At 43.9% G+C, this 14651-nt stretch overlaps 1 protein-coding gene across 2 annotated transcripts in view; it reads left to right on the forward strand.

Annotated features, from left to right (window-relative positions):
* The window catches only part of ston2 (stonin 2), a 96132-nt gene that overhangs the window by 18011 nt on the left and 63470 nt on the right, over nt 1-14651 (forward strand). For both annotated transcript variants that reach the window (XM_033027559.1, XM_033027560.1), the window contains exons 2-3: nt 1147-1377; nt 3994-4179. In XM_033027559.1, the coding sequence (XP_032883450.1) occupies nt 1287-1377; nt 3994-4179 (277 nt within the window). In that variant the 5' untranslated portion in view covers nt 1147-1286. The remainder of the gene's footprint in view (nt 1-1146; nt 1378-3993; nt 4180-14651) is intronic.

The raw sequence follows: 14651 nt of genomic DNA on the forward strand, positions 1-14651 counted from the left end.
CTAATTGTGGTATCCTCCATGCTCATACTTACAGATGTCCACACTTTTTTGTACTTTTGTTACTGATTTTAATGTGTGCAAGATTCTGGAATTGCATTGGAAAATTAGTTTTCCCTTTAAAGAGGAAAGGATGAAATGAGGAAATGAAATTAAGTCCTTGATATTGAGGGAACTGTGTATATTGGTCTTTTTGTTTGGTTTATTGGTGGAATATAGCAGTAGAAAACTTAATGTGAAATGGGTTCAGTAATTTCTAACAAGTAGGATAAAATTACATGCATGATTTCATTGAACATTTTAAGTAACATTGTTTAATAGTGAGAAGTAGAATGATATATGTTCCTAGGTTGTTGCAAACTGTTTCATCGATTAACATGAAATTTCTAGTAACTTCTTAAATTACGAATTGTATGCATCCTTGAACTTGTCATGGTCATTGTTCAAAACAAAATCTTCAATGTAAATGTTTTTGTCAAAAACATTGAAGGAAAGTTGCATACTTGCTACTTTTAAAAATGTTCGGTCTTTGTGTATAAAAGTGATACAGGTTGAAACTCTAGTCCTAAATATTTCGGACCTGACTGGTGCTGGACTACAGAAATTGTCCCCTGATCATCTTTCCTTGAGTAGAAGAACTGTATTTCCCTGGGTCATGTAAGGATTCTGAGAACTGTCCATAATCTGAAGGTTCCATAAATTGGAAACTCTATCAACTGAGATCGCTGCTGTCAGAGATGTTGCACTGGTACAGATTAATATAGATCTTGGTTTAGATCTTTTTTCGATATTAGAATTAATTAATTGGAAGAGATCATTCAAAACATTCCAAACCACGGGGATTGCTGGATGACAGAATGCCAGACTATAGATTTGCGACCTGTAGTACAGTGAAGTGTTCAAATGTTGTATCTCCTGGTTTACTGTCAAAAAAATTATATTTTTGTGATTCATAAAGAGATGAAAATATAGCTGCATATAATATTGGTTAGCAATGATCACATTTGAAACAAAAACAGAATGCTGAAAATATTCAAGTCAGGCGGCATTTTAAGTTGGTAAAATGTAAGCATTGTGTTTGATGTTTCACACCCCCCCCCCCCCCCTCAACTCGGTTTAATTTTTTTTTTTTTTTTTTTCTTAAAACAGTGTTTTGAATTTCTGGACTTGGTTTTGCAAATCAAGGAGTTCCCAAAGAAATTGATTAAGTTGTTCTGGATGAAAGAAGTTAACCTTCAACTTTGCTTTATTATATTGTTCAACGGAAGATCATCGTGACAATTTCAGCAATGTTGTCCAGTAATGTGATTGCTACTCAAAGGTCCACATGGGTCTCCTTTAATGATGATATACAATACACATTAAAGGGAGGAGATGCAGGTAAAAAATTATTTAAATTATTTCATGAAAAGAGATGTTTATTTTTTCCAAATTGTAGTACTAAACCAAAATGTTCAATTATAATAAAATGTTCCTCAATAAGCATTGTTCTGTTTCAGCTTTATATTAACTGTCCCATTTTATTCATGAGTTCCTTCAAATTAAACGGCACTAATTGACAAATGCAGTAATGGTTCACAGGACCTTCGTGTATGAAGGTACAAATCTCCCGAGCCTGATCGGATACATTGGAGGACTGAAAAGTTAAAGAAAATTGCAGGTGTCCCGGCTGAGATTTACGAGTCGTTATTAGATAGAAACATAGAAAATAGGCGCAGGAGTAGGCCATTCAGCCCTTCGAGCCATTTAATATGATCATGGCTGATCATCCAAAATCAGTACCCCGTTCTGGCTTTTTCCCCATATCCCTTGATTCCCTTAGCCCTAAGAGCTAAATCGAACTCTCTCTAGAAATACGGGTGAGGAGCCAGAAGACTAGAGGTCGGCAAATGTTGTGCCTCTATTCGCAAAGGGTTGCAGGGAAAATCCTGGGTACTACAGGCCAGTGAGCCTAACATCTGTGGTTGGAAAGTTACTAGATAGTATTCTGCTGGATACTCAGAATAGATGGACAAGGGCTGATTAGGGATAGTCAACATGATTTTGTATGTGGGAGGACGTGTCTCACGAAGATGTGATAAAAAAAGGTTGAGTGCAGAGCTGTAGACGTATATATAGATTTCAGCAAGGAGTTTGATACGGTTCCACATGGTAGGCTGATCTTGAAGGTTAGATCGCATGGGATCCAAGGAGAGCTAACCGACTGGATCAAAAAGGAGAGAGTAATGGTGTAAAGTATTTTTTCAACTGGAGACCTGCGACTAGAGGTGTGTCTCGGGATTGGGTGTTGGGGCCCATTGCTGTTTGTCATCCCTATCAATGATTTAGATGAAAACGTACAAGGCATGATTAGCAACTTTGCAGATGACACTAAAGCGGGTTATATTTTAGATAGTGAAGATTGTTGTCAAAAAATCGTAGCAGGTTCTTGAGGATCTTGATCGGTTGGGCAAGTGGACTGATGAATGATTAGAGTCATTCGGGGCTCCGGGGAGTGTTGCAGAGCAGAGGTATCTAGGAGTGCAGGTACATAGTTCCATGAAAGTGGCGTCATGGGTAGATGGGGCGGTCAAAAAGGCTTTTGGCATATTGTCCTTCATCAGTCAGATGATTGAGTGTAGAAGTTGGGAGGTCATGTCACAGTTGTATAAAGACATTGGTGATTGCAGAGAAGACTTACAAGAATGTTGCTAAGACTCGAGGGCTTGAGCTGCAGGGAGAGGCCGAGCAGGCTAGGACTTTATTCCTTGGAGCGCAGGAGAATGAGGGGTAATCCTAAAGAGGTGTACAAAATCATGAGAGGGAAAGATTGTGAAAATTCATAGTTTTTTTTCCCAGATTATGGGGAATTGAGAATCAGAGGCAATGATTTAAGGTGAGGGGGGGAGATGTAATGGGAACCTGAGGGGTAACTTTGACTCAAAGGCTGGTGGATGTATGGAACGATTTGCCAGAAGAGGTAGTTGAGGCAGGTGCTGTTGCAATGTTTAAGAAACATTTGGATAGGTACATGGATAGGATAGATTTAGAGGGACATGGGCCGAACACAGACAGGTGGGGCTAATGTAGATGGGATGTTGGTCAGCATGGGCAAGTCGGGCCGAAGGGCATGTTTCCACATGATGTCTCTGACTATGATTCCCAAATCAGTGAGGAAAATAACCTTGCTTGCTCCTTGTTTTGAAAAGAAAATACACTTTTGATTTATGTACTAATCTGAATTCTACCCTTCGAATATTTTTTGTAATTCGGCAAGTTATTACATTTAGTTTGCAGAGAATGTTGATTTTTTTAAATCCAAATAATTTGTTTTGTTATATTGATTTTAAATAAGGGAGAAAATTGTTTATTTTACTAAATGCATTTAATTTTTTTCATCCTGGCCATAATCGGTTGGGAAGGTGGTGGAGAAAGCATAGACTATAGGTTGAAACTCTTTCTCGTTCAGCTCTCTTGTGACATGACCAGTGTCGGACTACAGAACTGTCCCGGAATCGTCTTCCTTATGCATAGAAAAACTGTTCTTTTGAACATCGTTCTTCTAGACACTCCTGGGGTTAGGTAAGAGTTCAGAGAACTCCAAATTGGGATTTGTTGTCAGCTGAGATCACGAGTTGCGCTTGTGGGTTAATTAGCTACAGGTTAGTACAGATCTTAGTTAGAATGAATTAATAATTATATATTTGTACCCTAAATTCTGAACGTGCCAGACTGCTAGACCAGAGAGTTGCAACTTGTACTTTTACTGGGGTCGTGATAAGTAAATTAATTTATAACTTCTAAAATGTTTGAGTTCATTTTCTCTCCCACTTATTTATGTCTAAGACTTAGTGTTTGACACTAAATAATTGGTGTGGATGCTTACTTTATGGGGTTATTACATTGAGAAGTCAATCCTTTCAAAGCAAAACTTTATAGATTGGCACAAGTAATTATTTGTGCAATAGATTACCAAAGCGTAACAACAAATGTGAAAAAAAATTATTTGACCAACAGTTGGAGACCGCAAATACTCTCCAGTCTCGGGTAAATTATTTGAAGATGATAATTACCAACATCGTACGTTTCAACGTCAGCATAGCCCAGTGTGCACGACAGAAACGGCATCTGTGCCCAGTGAATGGATCAAGTTTGACGATCAGCCGTGGCCTATTCCTTCTCCACTACATCCACAATCAACAGGTTAGTAATTAGAGTAAGACTCTAGCTAAAGTTTGAAATTTATTATTAATTCATTATTTCTCATGAATGCTGGATGTGATGCCTTTTTACATTTCAGCTTTTGTACAACTTTTTATTACTCTTTTTTTGTTTTATTGAAAGCATGATGTTTAACTTCAATGGGTTTTGTGGTTAACTATTTACTTTGAGCTTTGAAAGCTTGAGAGGAACATGTAGTGCTGTGAATTTATTAATTCTTGCAGATTTAACTCCTGCAAAGTATTTCTGATAACCTTTGTGCTTAAAGTGCCTGACTGTTGAACCTGCTTAATTTTTGTTGAAGAATTCAATGCCCGAAGCAAAATCATTAGGACCATTCAATCTGGCCTCCCGTTACAGATAGTATCTAAATTTCTGGACTCCCTGGCAATATCAAACCTCAAGTTTTAATGTAGCCTAATTTGGATCTGAGTCCTTTAGGTGCTAAGATGGAAGCACACGGAACTGCACATGCTGGTTTACCAAAATAGGGACTAAGGTGTTTGAGCAACTCAGTGGGTCAGACAGCATCTCTGGAGAACATAAGTGATGTTTCGGTTTAGGACACTTCTTAAGACTGTGGTTATGTGGAACATCTGAATGAAAGCTTTAATATGCATACTAATCTTTCTGTGCTACTGGAAACAGACTGATCATGAGGAATCAATAGATGTTTGCTGTTAAATTGCATAGAACGTTTGAAGTGAGCTATGATGCATTATTGCTCAAGTATGACTAATCAGTCATAAAGTTGCACATCATAGAAAGGGGCCCTTCAGCTGATCACTTCCATGCTGGCTTTTTTGCCCAACATCACTCTCTCGTAGACCATGAAGCAGAGCAACAATCAATTTTAACTCTTCAATGATAGGCATGGAAGACCAGCAGAAAACAATGGATTAGACTGCACTGAATCTTGTCAGTTCTGGTCATAAGGATTTGGTTGCATCTTTGTTAATCCCATGCTGTATCCTTCAATGCCTTGCCTATTTAAGTTTTGATCTAAATTCCTCTCGATTGTATCCACCTCCACTACCACCTCTGGCAGCCAATGTCTTCCCATAACTAATGTCCCCCAATCCAGACAAAACATCCTGGTGAACTGCACTCTCTCCAGTGCAACCATATATTTGTGACCAGAACTGACAAGTTCTGCAACAATTCTCCAGAATTCTGCACCAATGCATATCATTAAAAAGTTGAAAAGGATTGCTACTTCGCTTCAGGGTCTTAGGAGTCGATACAAAAAAAGGTGGATTCTCCTTTAGAGAAATTGAATAGTTAGAATGATCCAGTTGACTGCTTCTGAATTGTAAAGGTGACTTGGATGCGATCAGTCCACTTTGCTTGTAACGTTACATAATGCAACTTCTTCCAATTCTTTAATAATTATTAGTAAATAGCCAATTATTAGCCAATTTTCCCCCATAGCCTTCATATTGATGATTATAGTGTGTTCATCTTGTAGTCCATCAATACTTCTTTTCCGAAGCATATCGAATGTTCTCATTTTAATAATTCTTGGTTGGATGTGAATTAATACCTATGATTTCTAGAATGGATGCAAAGCTTCATTTTGGCATTGTCCAGACTCTTCCTCGGATGCTGTCTGTATGAAGCTTGCATGTTCTCCCTATGACCACGTGTTTCCTCCCACATCCCACGCTGTAATTTAAAAAAAAGTGTTAACGGAGTGAATAAGAAAGTGGGGGGAACAAAGAACTTCTGGAGTTCTGTGACGTGCCGTTGAGAAGCCGAGGCCGGAGCCTCGCGGCCAACAAAATCTGGGTCGGAGGCGTCCAGAGAGGTCCCAGCAGCGTTTAGTGGAGAGGTCGCTGCTGTGGTCGGGGATGGTGCTGACGGATGGACACCTGGATGTGAGGATGCCGCTGCCGAATGAAAGAACAAAGGAGGACCTGGCCCGGTGGGGGGAGTTGTAACATTGTAAGCGCCCTTGATGGGTATGCAAGCAAAGAATTTCACTGTGACTTGTCACATGTGACAATAAAGTATTCAATTCAATTCAAAACTAGTGTGAACGGGTTATTGATGATCCGCATGGACTCAGTGGATTGAAGGACCTGTTTTCAGTCTGTACTTCAAATTAAACTGCCTGCTTTCTAGTCCTGCTTTGGTAGCACAATGTCTGAACTAAGCTATCTCAATTTTTACTGGGACATTTCTATCTACAATTTGCAGTAATAACATGTCTTATAGCTCTTTTAAAGACCATAGCTTGTAGATCTGTTCCCTCTGAGTTCCAGAGACCCTGGTTCAAGAGTCAAGAGTGTTTTATTGTCGTATGTCCCAGAGGACAATGAAATTCTTACTTGCTGCAGCACAACAGAATATGTAAACATAGTACATAACGGGAAAAAAAATGTTCAGTGTGTGTGTATATATACACACATGCACACATACTCAATAAATAAACAAATATAGTACAATAATAATTGTCTGTTGTAGTTCAGAGCTTATTTGTGTTGTGTTTAATAGCCTGATGGCTGTAGGTAAGAAGCTGTTTTTCAACCTGGACGTTACAGTTTTCAGGCTCCTTCCAGATGGCAATGGTGAAATGAGTGTGTGGTCAGGATGTTGTGGATCTTTGATGATGATGGCTGCCTTTTTGAGGTAGCGACTTCGATAGATCCCTTCAATGGTGGAGATCAATCCTGATCTCCAGAATTCTTTCCCCAGAAGAACTATGAAGCCAGTTCTTATATGCCCATTTTTTCCTTTTTTAGCAGAAAATATTGTTGCAGTTTCACTTTTGTTCCACCATAGAAACATAGAAAAATAGGTGCAGGATTAGGCCATTCGGCCCTTCGAGCCTGCACCGCCATTCAATATGATCATGGCTGATCATCCAACTCAGTATCCTGTACCTGCCTTCTCTCCATGCCCCATGATCCCTTTAGCCACAAGGGCCACATCTAACTCCCTCTTAAATATAGCCAATGAACTGGCCTCAACTACCTTCTGTGGCAGAGAATTCCAGAGATTCACCACTCTCTGTGTGAAAAATGTTGTTCTCATCTCGGTCCTAAAAGATTTCCCCCTTATCCTCAAACTGTGACCCCTTGTTCTGGACTTCCCCAACATCGGGAACAATCTTCCTGCATCTAGCCTGTCCAACCCCTTAAGAATTTTGTAAGTTTCTATAAGATCCCCCCTCAATCTTCTAAATTCTAGCGAGTACAAGCCGAGTCTATCCAGTCTTTCTTCATATGAAAGTCCTGCCATCCCAGGAAACAGTCTGGTGAACCTTCTCTGTACTGCCTCTATGGCAAGAGTACACCAGGCAAGAATCTTTAAAAAAAAAAAAAAAATTGGTGCAGCTTTTAAAGTGATTGTTGCTCCGCACTAAGTGGTTGCCTGAAGTTTTTGCCTTCTGCCTTTTGATCTGAACCATGGGACCAGAATAAAAAAAGCTCTAGCTGACTTTGTGCAAGGAAGAAACATTGTTGTGGCTTGTCTTTTGCTTTTTTTGATGCAATCATAGTTTCAGAGTCCATGAGATCAAAAGCCTTGTTCTTAAAGGCATAATATTGACTCCCCCACCATCCATTAACATTTTTTTATTCTGTGTGTCAATTGAAATGTGGCTTGAGGTGGATCTTAAATACCCCTTGAGTGTTGATAAGTGCTACCTGCATAACAAAGGACATAGAGCTTCAAACCATTTTTTATGCTGACTTCCTGCATGTAGTGGTTCTGTGGCGCCTTCACGCCCACGTTGGTTTTGCGTACAGCCTGTTACCGCAGGTGACTCGCCAGCAGCCTCATGAGAAGGTCCAGCAGCCTCAGGAGAAGGGGCACCTGATAAGTATGTTTCAATCGGCCAGCATAGACGAGCTTGCAAAACAGGGCAACATTGTCATGGAGACAACCACTGCGCTACAGGTGACTGTGGCTAATACAACATCAGTAAAGCCGTAAAAGGTACAGCAGAAACAGCAAATTGCAGCGGTCGCTGCGCAAGTCGACGCTTTGGCAGCCCAGCAGAGCCATCTCCATTTCAGGTTTAACACAAGCCTTGGGGGTCGGAGACGGGGCTGAGAGCGACGCCCAACGCATTTGCTGGAAACACTGGAGATATGGTGCAGTGGCCCGGTCGTGTCAACCTCCTTGCTCCTTCTACAAATAACACCCATGACGAGGCCCGGCAGTAGAGGCGACTGCTGCCAGTGGGCCAACTAGCCACAGTCTTTTTCTGCACGACCACCTTTCGGAAATGCAATATCTCATTGACTCCAGGCACACTAGGACCACTTTTGGTGAGTTTCCTGTACCAAACACCTGTTTCGATCACATGCATCTGGACTTGGTCGGCCCACTCCCACCGTCAAGAAACTACACATATCTGCTCACTTGTGAAGACCAGTTCACAAGATTGCAAGATGCTAGCCCATTCATCAACATTTCAGTGGAAACAATAGCCCACGCTTTTGTTGACTGATGGATTTGGGTCTTTGGGGTCCCAAGTACGATCACAAGAGACCGAGGACCGCAATTCGAGTCTGCACTGTTTCAAACACTAATCGACCTCTTGGGTACGAACCGGATTCAAACGACTGCCTGTCATCCACAAGAGAACGGCCTGATTGAACGGTTCCATCGCCAGTTGAAAGCTGCTCTGGCAGCCGGAGGAGACGCATCGAAATGGAGTGATCGGTTGCCTCTGGTTCTGCTTATCATTCGTACAGCGGTGAAAGCAGACCTAGGATGTTCGTTGGCGGAAATGGTTTACAGCACAACTCTGAAGCTGCCCGGCGAATTTGTCGATCGATTACGGCAAGCTATGCAGCTGCTCAGGCTGACACCGACGCGGCGAACACCTGCAATGGTCTACTTGCCTGCTGGCCTCCAACGCTGCACACGTTTTGGTCCGACACGACACCGTGTCATAACCCATGTGCAGATAAGGCCAATTAGTGTGTCTGACCTTGGAGTTGTTATTGAGCTCTTGTGGCTGGACCTTCTCGTGAGGCTGCTGGCGAGTTGCCAACGGTAACAGGCTGTATGCAAAACCAAGGCGCCACATACAAACCATCTTTGATTAGTACAGGTGTCAAAGGTTATGAGGAGAAGGCAGGAGAATGGGGTTAGGAGGGAGAGACAGGTCAACCATGATTGAATGGCGGAGTAGACTTAATGGCCTAATTCTACTCCTATCACTTATGACCTTATTTTGCCTCTGTGTATGGGCATAGTCCCTCATTGTCTGTGGGCAGGAAGACTCTCTGGTGTCTTGGGTTCGCCCCTTGGTCTCGGGTAGAGGTGCTGGTTGTCTCGTGATTCTTCCTGGTAGTTCAGTCTTGACCACATGGTGGTGCTGCAGGCCTCGGCTTGTCCCAGTGGCTCAGTCGTCCTCGAACCTGCAAGAGGGGAGTGCAGTGAGCAGGCAGGCTCCAAAACTTTCTCTCCTTTCCTCTTTTTTCCTACTTTCTTTCTTTCTTTCTTTCTTCCTTCCTTCCTTCCTCCCTCCCTCTTCCTCTTCTGTTTCTCTCCCCTAATCCCCTCTTGTTAGAATGCCTGGGTTTTATAAGGAGCAGGCTGACACGGTTCAGGTGGCCAAACCAATATCCACTAATTGGACCTAGCTACTACCAATGATGCTGGGGTTTGGCTGCTTCCTGGCAGGTCAGCCTGTGATGGGGACCTGCCTTTAACATAATTCCAAACAAATACATGCTGTAATCATGCACAACAGCCTCTTTCCTACACCCTTCCCATATACACCCATTGACACTATGCTACATCAGGAAAGCAGTCAATGTTATCAAACATCACTTTCCTTACCCAGCACCCTCTGTGGAAAAGGTTGCTCTTCAGGTTCCCCTACCTTTCCCCTCTCACCTTAACTCTGTCCTCTGGTTCATGACTTCCCATACCCTGTGCATTTATCCTTTCTATTCCCCTCATGATTATATATGCCTCAGATCGCACCTCATGGACTCCATGCAATAAAGGCTGACCTTACCCAACCTTTCCCGAAAAGGCGCTCTAATCCTGGCAACATCCTCTTGTCTTCACTATTTAAAAATTATTTGATTCTACACCAATGATAAGTATGGTGGTTTCAAAGAGATGTGCTGTAAGTAATTGGTTAAAGTAGATTATCTCTGCTCGATATTATGCACATTTGGTTGTCAAATTCCTGTGTTTAGAAAGCATGTGGGTTTCAAAAATGGAAGAGTGTAGTACATTCATTCCAGGCACAGAGCCTGGAAAGATACCAACGTCAACAATGGAGAGGCCATCACAGACCCCATAGTGAAACCACAGGGTTTTGCCGTCCATCGCAAGCAATGGCTAACCCGGAATAGAATCTGTACCCTCCATGCAAGGACAGCCCATCACCTGCATTAGTGGGGCACGACAGATAGCCCTGCTTGTGACTGCGGACATCCAGACCAGACCATCCCACACATCGTAAATGACTGCCTACTGAGGCTTTTCCCTAGGGGCATCAATGCCATCCACCCAGTAACTGATGCTGTCCTGGCCTGGATGTCTACCCATGATCTACAACTTTAGGCTGTGCACGCCATACGCAAGACGAAGAAAAAGATTCCCAGCAAAGTTTGAGACTGAAATTCAGCGCCCTCGTATCTATGCTGGTTGGAAAAAAAACATCCAACCTAGTGCAGCCTTCGAGCATTTGCCCTGCTCTTCAAGTACACACCCAAAACTATCTATACATAATTAAAACTCTGATCTTGTGCTCATCCGGTTTTGTTTTATTTTCTATTTGCGCAAAATGGTATGCGATAGCTCTACGATTTTCCGCCACCTTACTCACCGTTCTCCTGTGCAACAAGGGCAATTTTGTTCTGATCTGTGGTATATTTAAAAAGTTATTAAATTAAAAAAAATCTTAAAAACCGCACATGCGCAGATTGGTCTCCTCTCTTGTCATCGCCGGAACGGCATCGCCCCTTTCTGCTCCTTCGCCTCACTGATTGGCCGGGTCCGCTGTCAGTCACGGCCGGCGCCCGGCGAGGAGAATATAAAGCTGAAGGAGCGGAGTGAGCATCACTAATGTTCTCGCCCGGCGGGGAGAATATAAAGCTGAAGGAGCGGAGTGAGCAGCACTAGTTGGCCGGAGTTGCGTCTGTGGGTGCTTCCGTGGTGCCGAGCGGCCGAGCCCACTTCATGGCCTCTGTGGTCCCCAGCCGCGGATGCCGTCAGCCACTTCGTCCGACCCGGGCTTCTACCTGCAAGGCCCCAGCCGGGGTTCTACGCAGCGATCTGGGAAGCATCAAGACCGCGGCGTTGAGACCTTGCGACGGTGGGGCCTCACGGCGGTAGGGGGACCTTGCCGAATTTCTAAATCCGCGGAGAAATCTATCTCTTCCTCCTTTTTCAGTTTTCTCGTGTCTCGTGGGGGAGGAGGGGGAATAGAGGGAGAGGAGGGAGGGTGGGGGGAGGATGGGGGGGTAGGTAGTGGGGAATAGAGGGAGAGGAGTGCAGTGGGGGAGGTGAGGAGGTATAGGGGGAGGTGAGGTGTGGGGGAGAGTGGGAGGGGGGATTGGGGGAGGTGAGTGGGGAGGTGGGGGGAAAGAGATAGGGAGGGGAGATGAGGGAGGGAGTGACTGAGGGTAGGGGAAAGGAGAAGGAGGGATTGGAGGAGGGGGAGAGGGGAAAGAAGGGAGGGTGAATAGGGGAGGCATTGCTAGGGGGAGGTCGGGAGTGGGGAATAGAGGGGTAGGAGGGCAGTGGTGGAGGTCAGGAGGGATAGTGCGGCAGATAGGGGGAGGTGGGGGATAGAGGGATCGGAGGGGGGAGGAGTGGGGCAGAGGAGGGAGGGAGTGACTGAGGGTAGGAGGAGAGGGGAAAGAAGAGAGGATGAAGAGGAGGGGGAGGGAGTGCTAGGGGATGAGGGAAAATGAGCCGCGCCTGCGCATTTGGGGGCTATGGGTGAGTGGTGGAATATTGCGTTGGGGAAACGGGTGAGTGGTGGAATATTGCGTTGGGAAAACGGTTGTGTTGGGGGAGCAGGCCTCCCGTGTGACAGGGACCCAACGGGTCCCACTTAGTCTAGTTCTATATACATGTGCTGTGTTCTGTTCCCACCACCCTTCAGACAGCAAGTTTTGGACACCTACCACCCTACTGGGTGAAAATTGTAAGTTAGAAACAGAAAATAGGTGCAGGAGTAGGCCATTCGGCCCTTCGAGCCAGCACCGCCATTCAAGTTTAAGTTGCATTTATTGTCACATACACCAATTGGTACAGTATGAATAAAAATAACACAATACAGGATAGAGTTTAACATGCACATCCCCACACATCAACGTTTCCCACTCTGAGGGAAGGCAATAAAGTTCAGTCATCTTCCTCTTTGTTCACCTGTGGTCGGGGGTCATGGCTGATCATCCAAAATGTTCTGTCTTTTTCTCCATATCCCTTGATTCCCTTAGCGCTAAGAGCTAAATCTAACTCTTTTGAAAACATCCAGTGAATTAGCCTCCACTGTCTTCTGTGGCAGAGAATTCCACAGAATCACAACTCTGGCTGAAAAAGTTTTTCCTCATCTCAGTCCTACATGGCCTACCCTTTATTTTTAAACTGTGACCCCTGGTTGTGGACTACCCCAACATTGGGAACATTTTTCCTGCATCTACCGTGACCAATCCTCTAAGAATTTTATATGTTTCTATAAAATCCTCTCTCATCCTAAATTTCAGTGAATACAAGCCCAGTCGACCCATTCTTTCATCATACATCAGTCCTGGGAATTAACCTGGTGAACCTATGCTGCACTCCCTCCATGGCAATAATATCCTTCCTCAAATTAGGAGACGAAGATTGCACGCAATACTCCAGGAGCCGTCTCACCAGTGCCCTGTACAACTGCAGTAGGACCTCCTTGCTTCTAAACTCGAATCCCCTTGCAATGAAGGCCAACAATCCATTGGCTTTCTTCACTGCCTGCTCTACCTTGCCATTGGCTTTCGGCACTGCCTGCTGTACCTTGCCATTGGCTTTCTTCACTGCCTGCTGTACCTTCTTCTTCTGCCTGCTGTACCTTTCTCACTGCCTGCTGTACCTTCCACACTGCCTGCTGTACCTTGCTCACTGCCTGCTGTACCTTCATCGCTGCCTGCTGCACCTTCCTCGCTGCCTGCTGCACCTTCCACACTGCCTGCTGTACCTTCCTCGCTGCCTGCTGCACCTTCCTCACTGCCTGCTGCACCTTCCTCCCTGCCTGCTGCACCTTCCTCACTGCCTGCTGCACCTTCCTCACTGCCTGCTGCACCTTCCTCGCTGCCTGCTGCACCTTCCTCGCTGCCTGCTGCACCTTCCTCGCTGCCTGCTGCACCTTCCTCGCTGCCTGCTGCACCTTCCTCCCTGCCTGCTGCACCTTCCTCCCTGCCTGCTGCACCTTCCTCCCTGCCTGCTGCACCTTCCTCCCTGCCTGCTGCACCTTCCTCCCTGCCTGCTGCACCTTCCTCACTGCCTGCTGCACCTTCACTGCCTGCTCTGTCTTCTTCACTGCCTGCTGCACCTTCTTCACTGCCTGTTGTACCTTACGACAATAACAAATCCTATACCTAAACCATTACTCAGTCCTTTTTTTGTAGTATAAATGATTCAAAACTAAAATAAAAATAAAATTTCTCATCAGTTCAATCCTTCAATTGCTTTAAATCTGTGCCTTCTACTTTTTGTTCCATCCCATATGGAAAATGCGTATTTCCAGTTTGTAATTTTATATATTTAATCTTGGTATCTTCTATTCCAAAGCACACAGTCCTAGCTTGTGCATTATTTTCACGTAGGTGCAATTTTCCAGTTCTGTCACCATCTACATTACTAACGGCTTTCAGGGATTAAATCTGTCATCCTGACTGTAGATTCTCCCTACAGCAAGCCATCCAATTGTCACCAACTTGGGAACTGAATACAGTCCTTCCTATTGATGCCCACATCCTGAAAACAAATGTTTTTGAAAATTGACCTGTTTTACTTCAGAATCTATGGACATGCATTCAAAGATTCCTTTGTTCTACTCAAGTCCTTCCATCCCTCCAATGTCCCTGCATTTAGAGAGATGCAACAATGCATTACATTGCCCTTTGTGGATGAAATTCCATCTGATATTTTTATGCCTGCAATGTAGAACTGTCACTGTTGATCACTCAACTAATCTTTGGATGATTTACAGCCTTTATTGCACATTTTCTTTTAGTTTTGAATAATTTCTTCTACAAAAAAAGGACTGGGTAATTGCTTAGGTTTAGGGTTTTGTTATTGTCATGTCGTACAGTGAAAATCATGCTATTTGATCAGATAACATTATACACATACATTCAGGTCAAGCTACAAAAGATAGAGCAAAGGGTAAAGAAGATACGGTTTGCAGAATGTTCTGATCTTAAATGTCAATCTCAAGAAGCCACGGTTTTGTTCTGTGTAAAAAAAAAAAAAAAAGTTTTTGGACGGAT

Source organism: Amblyraja radiata, chromosome 9 (genome assembly GCF_010909765.2).
Source record: "Amblyraja radiata isolate CabotCenter1 chromosome 9, sAmbRad1.1.pri, whole genome shotgun sequence".
Lineage (NCBI taxonomy): Eukaryota > Metazoa > Chordata > Chondrichthyes > Rajiformes > Rajidae > Amblyraja > Amblyraja radiata.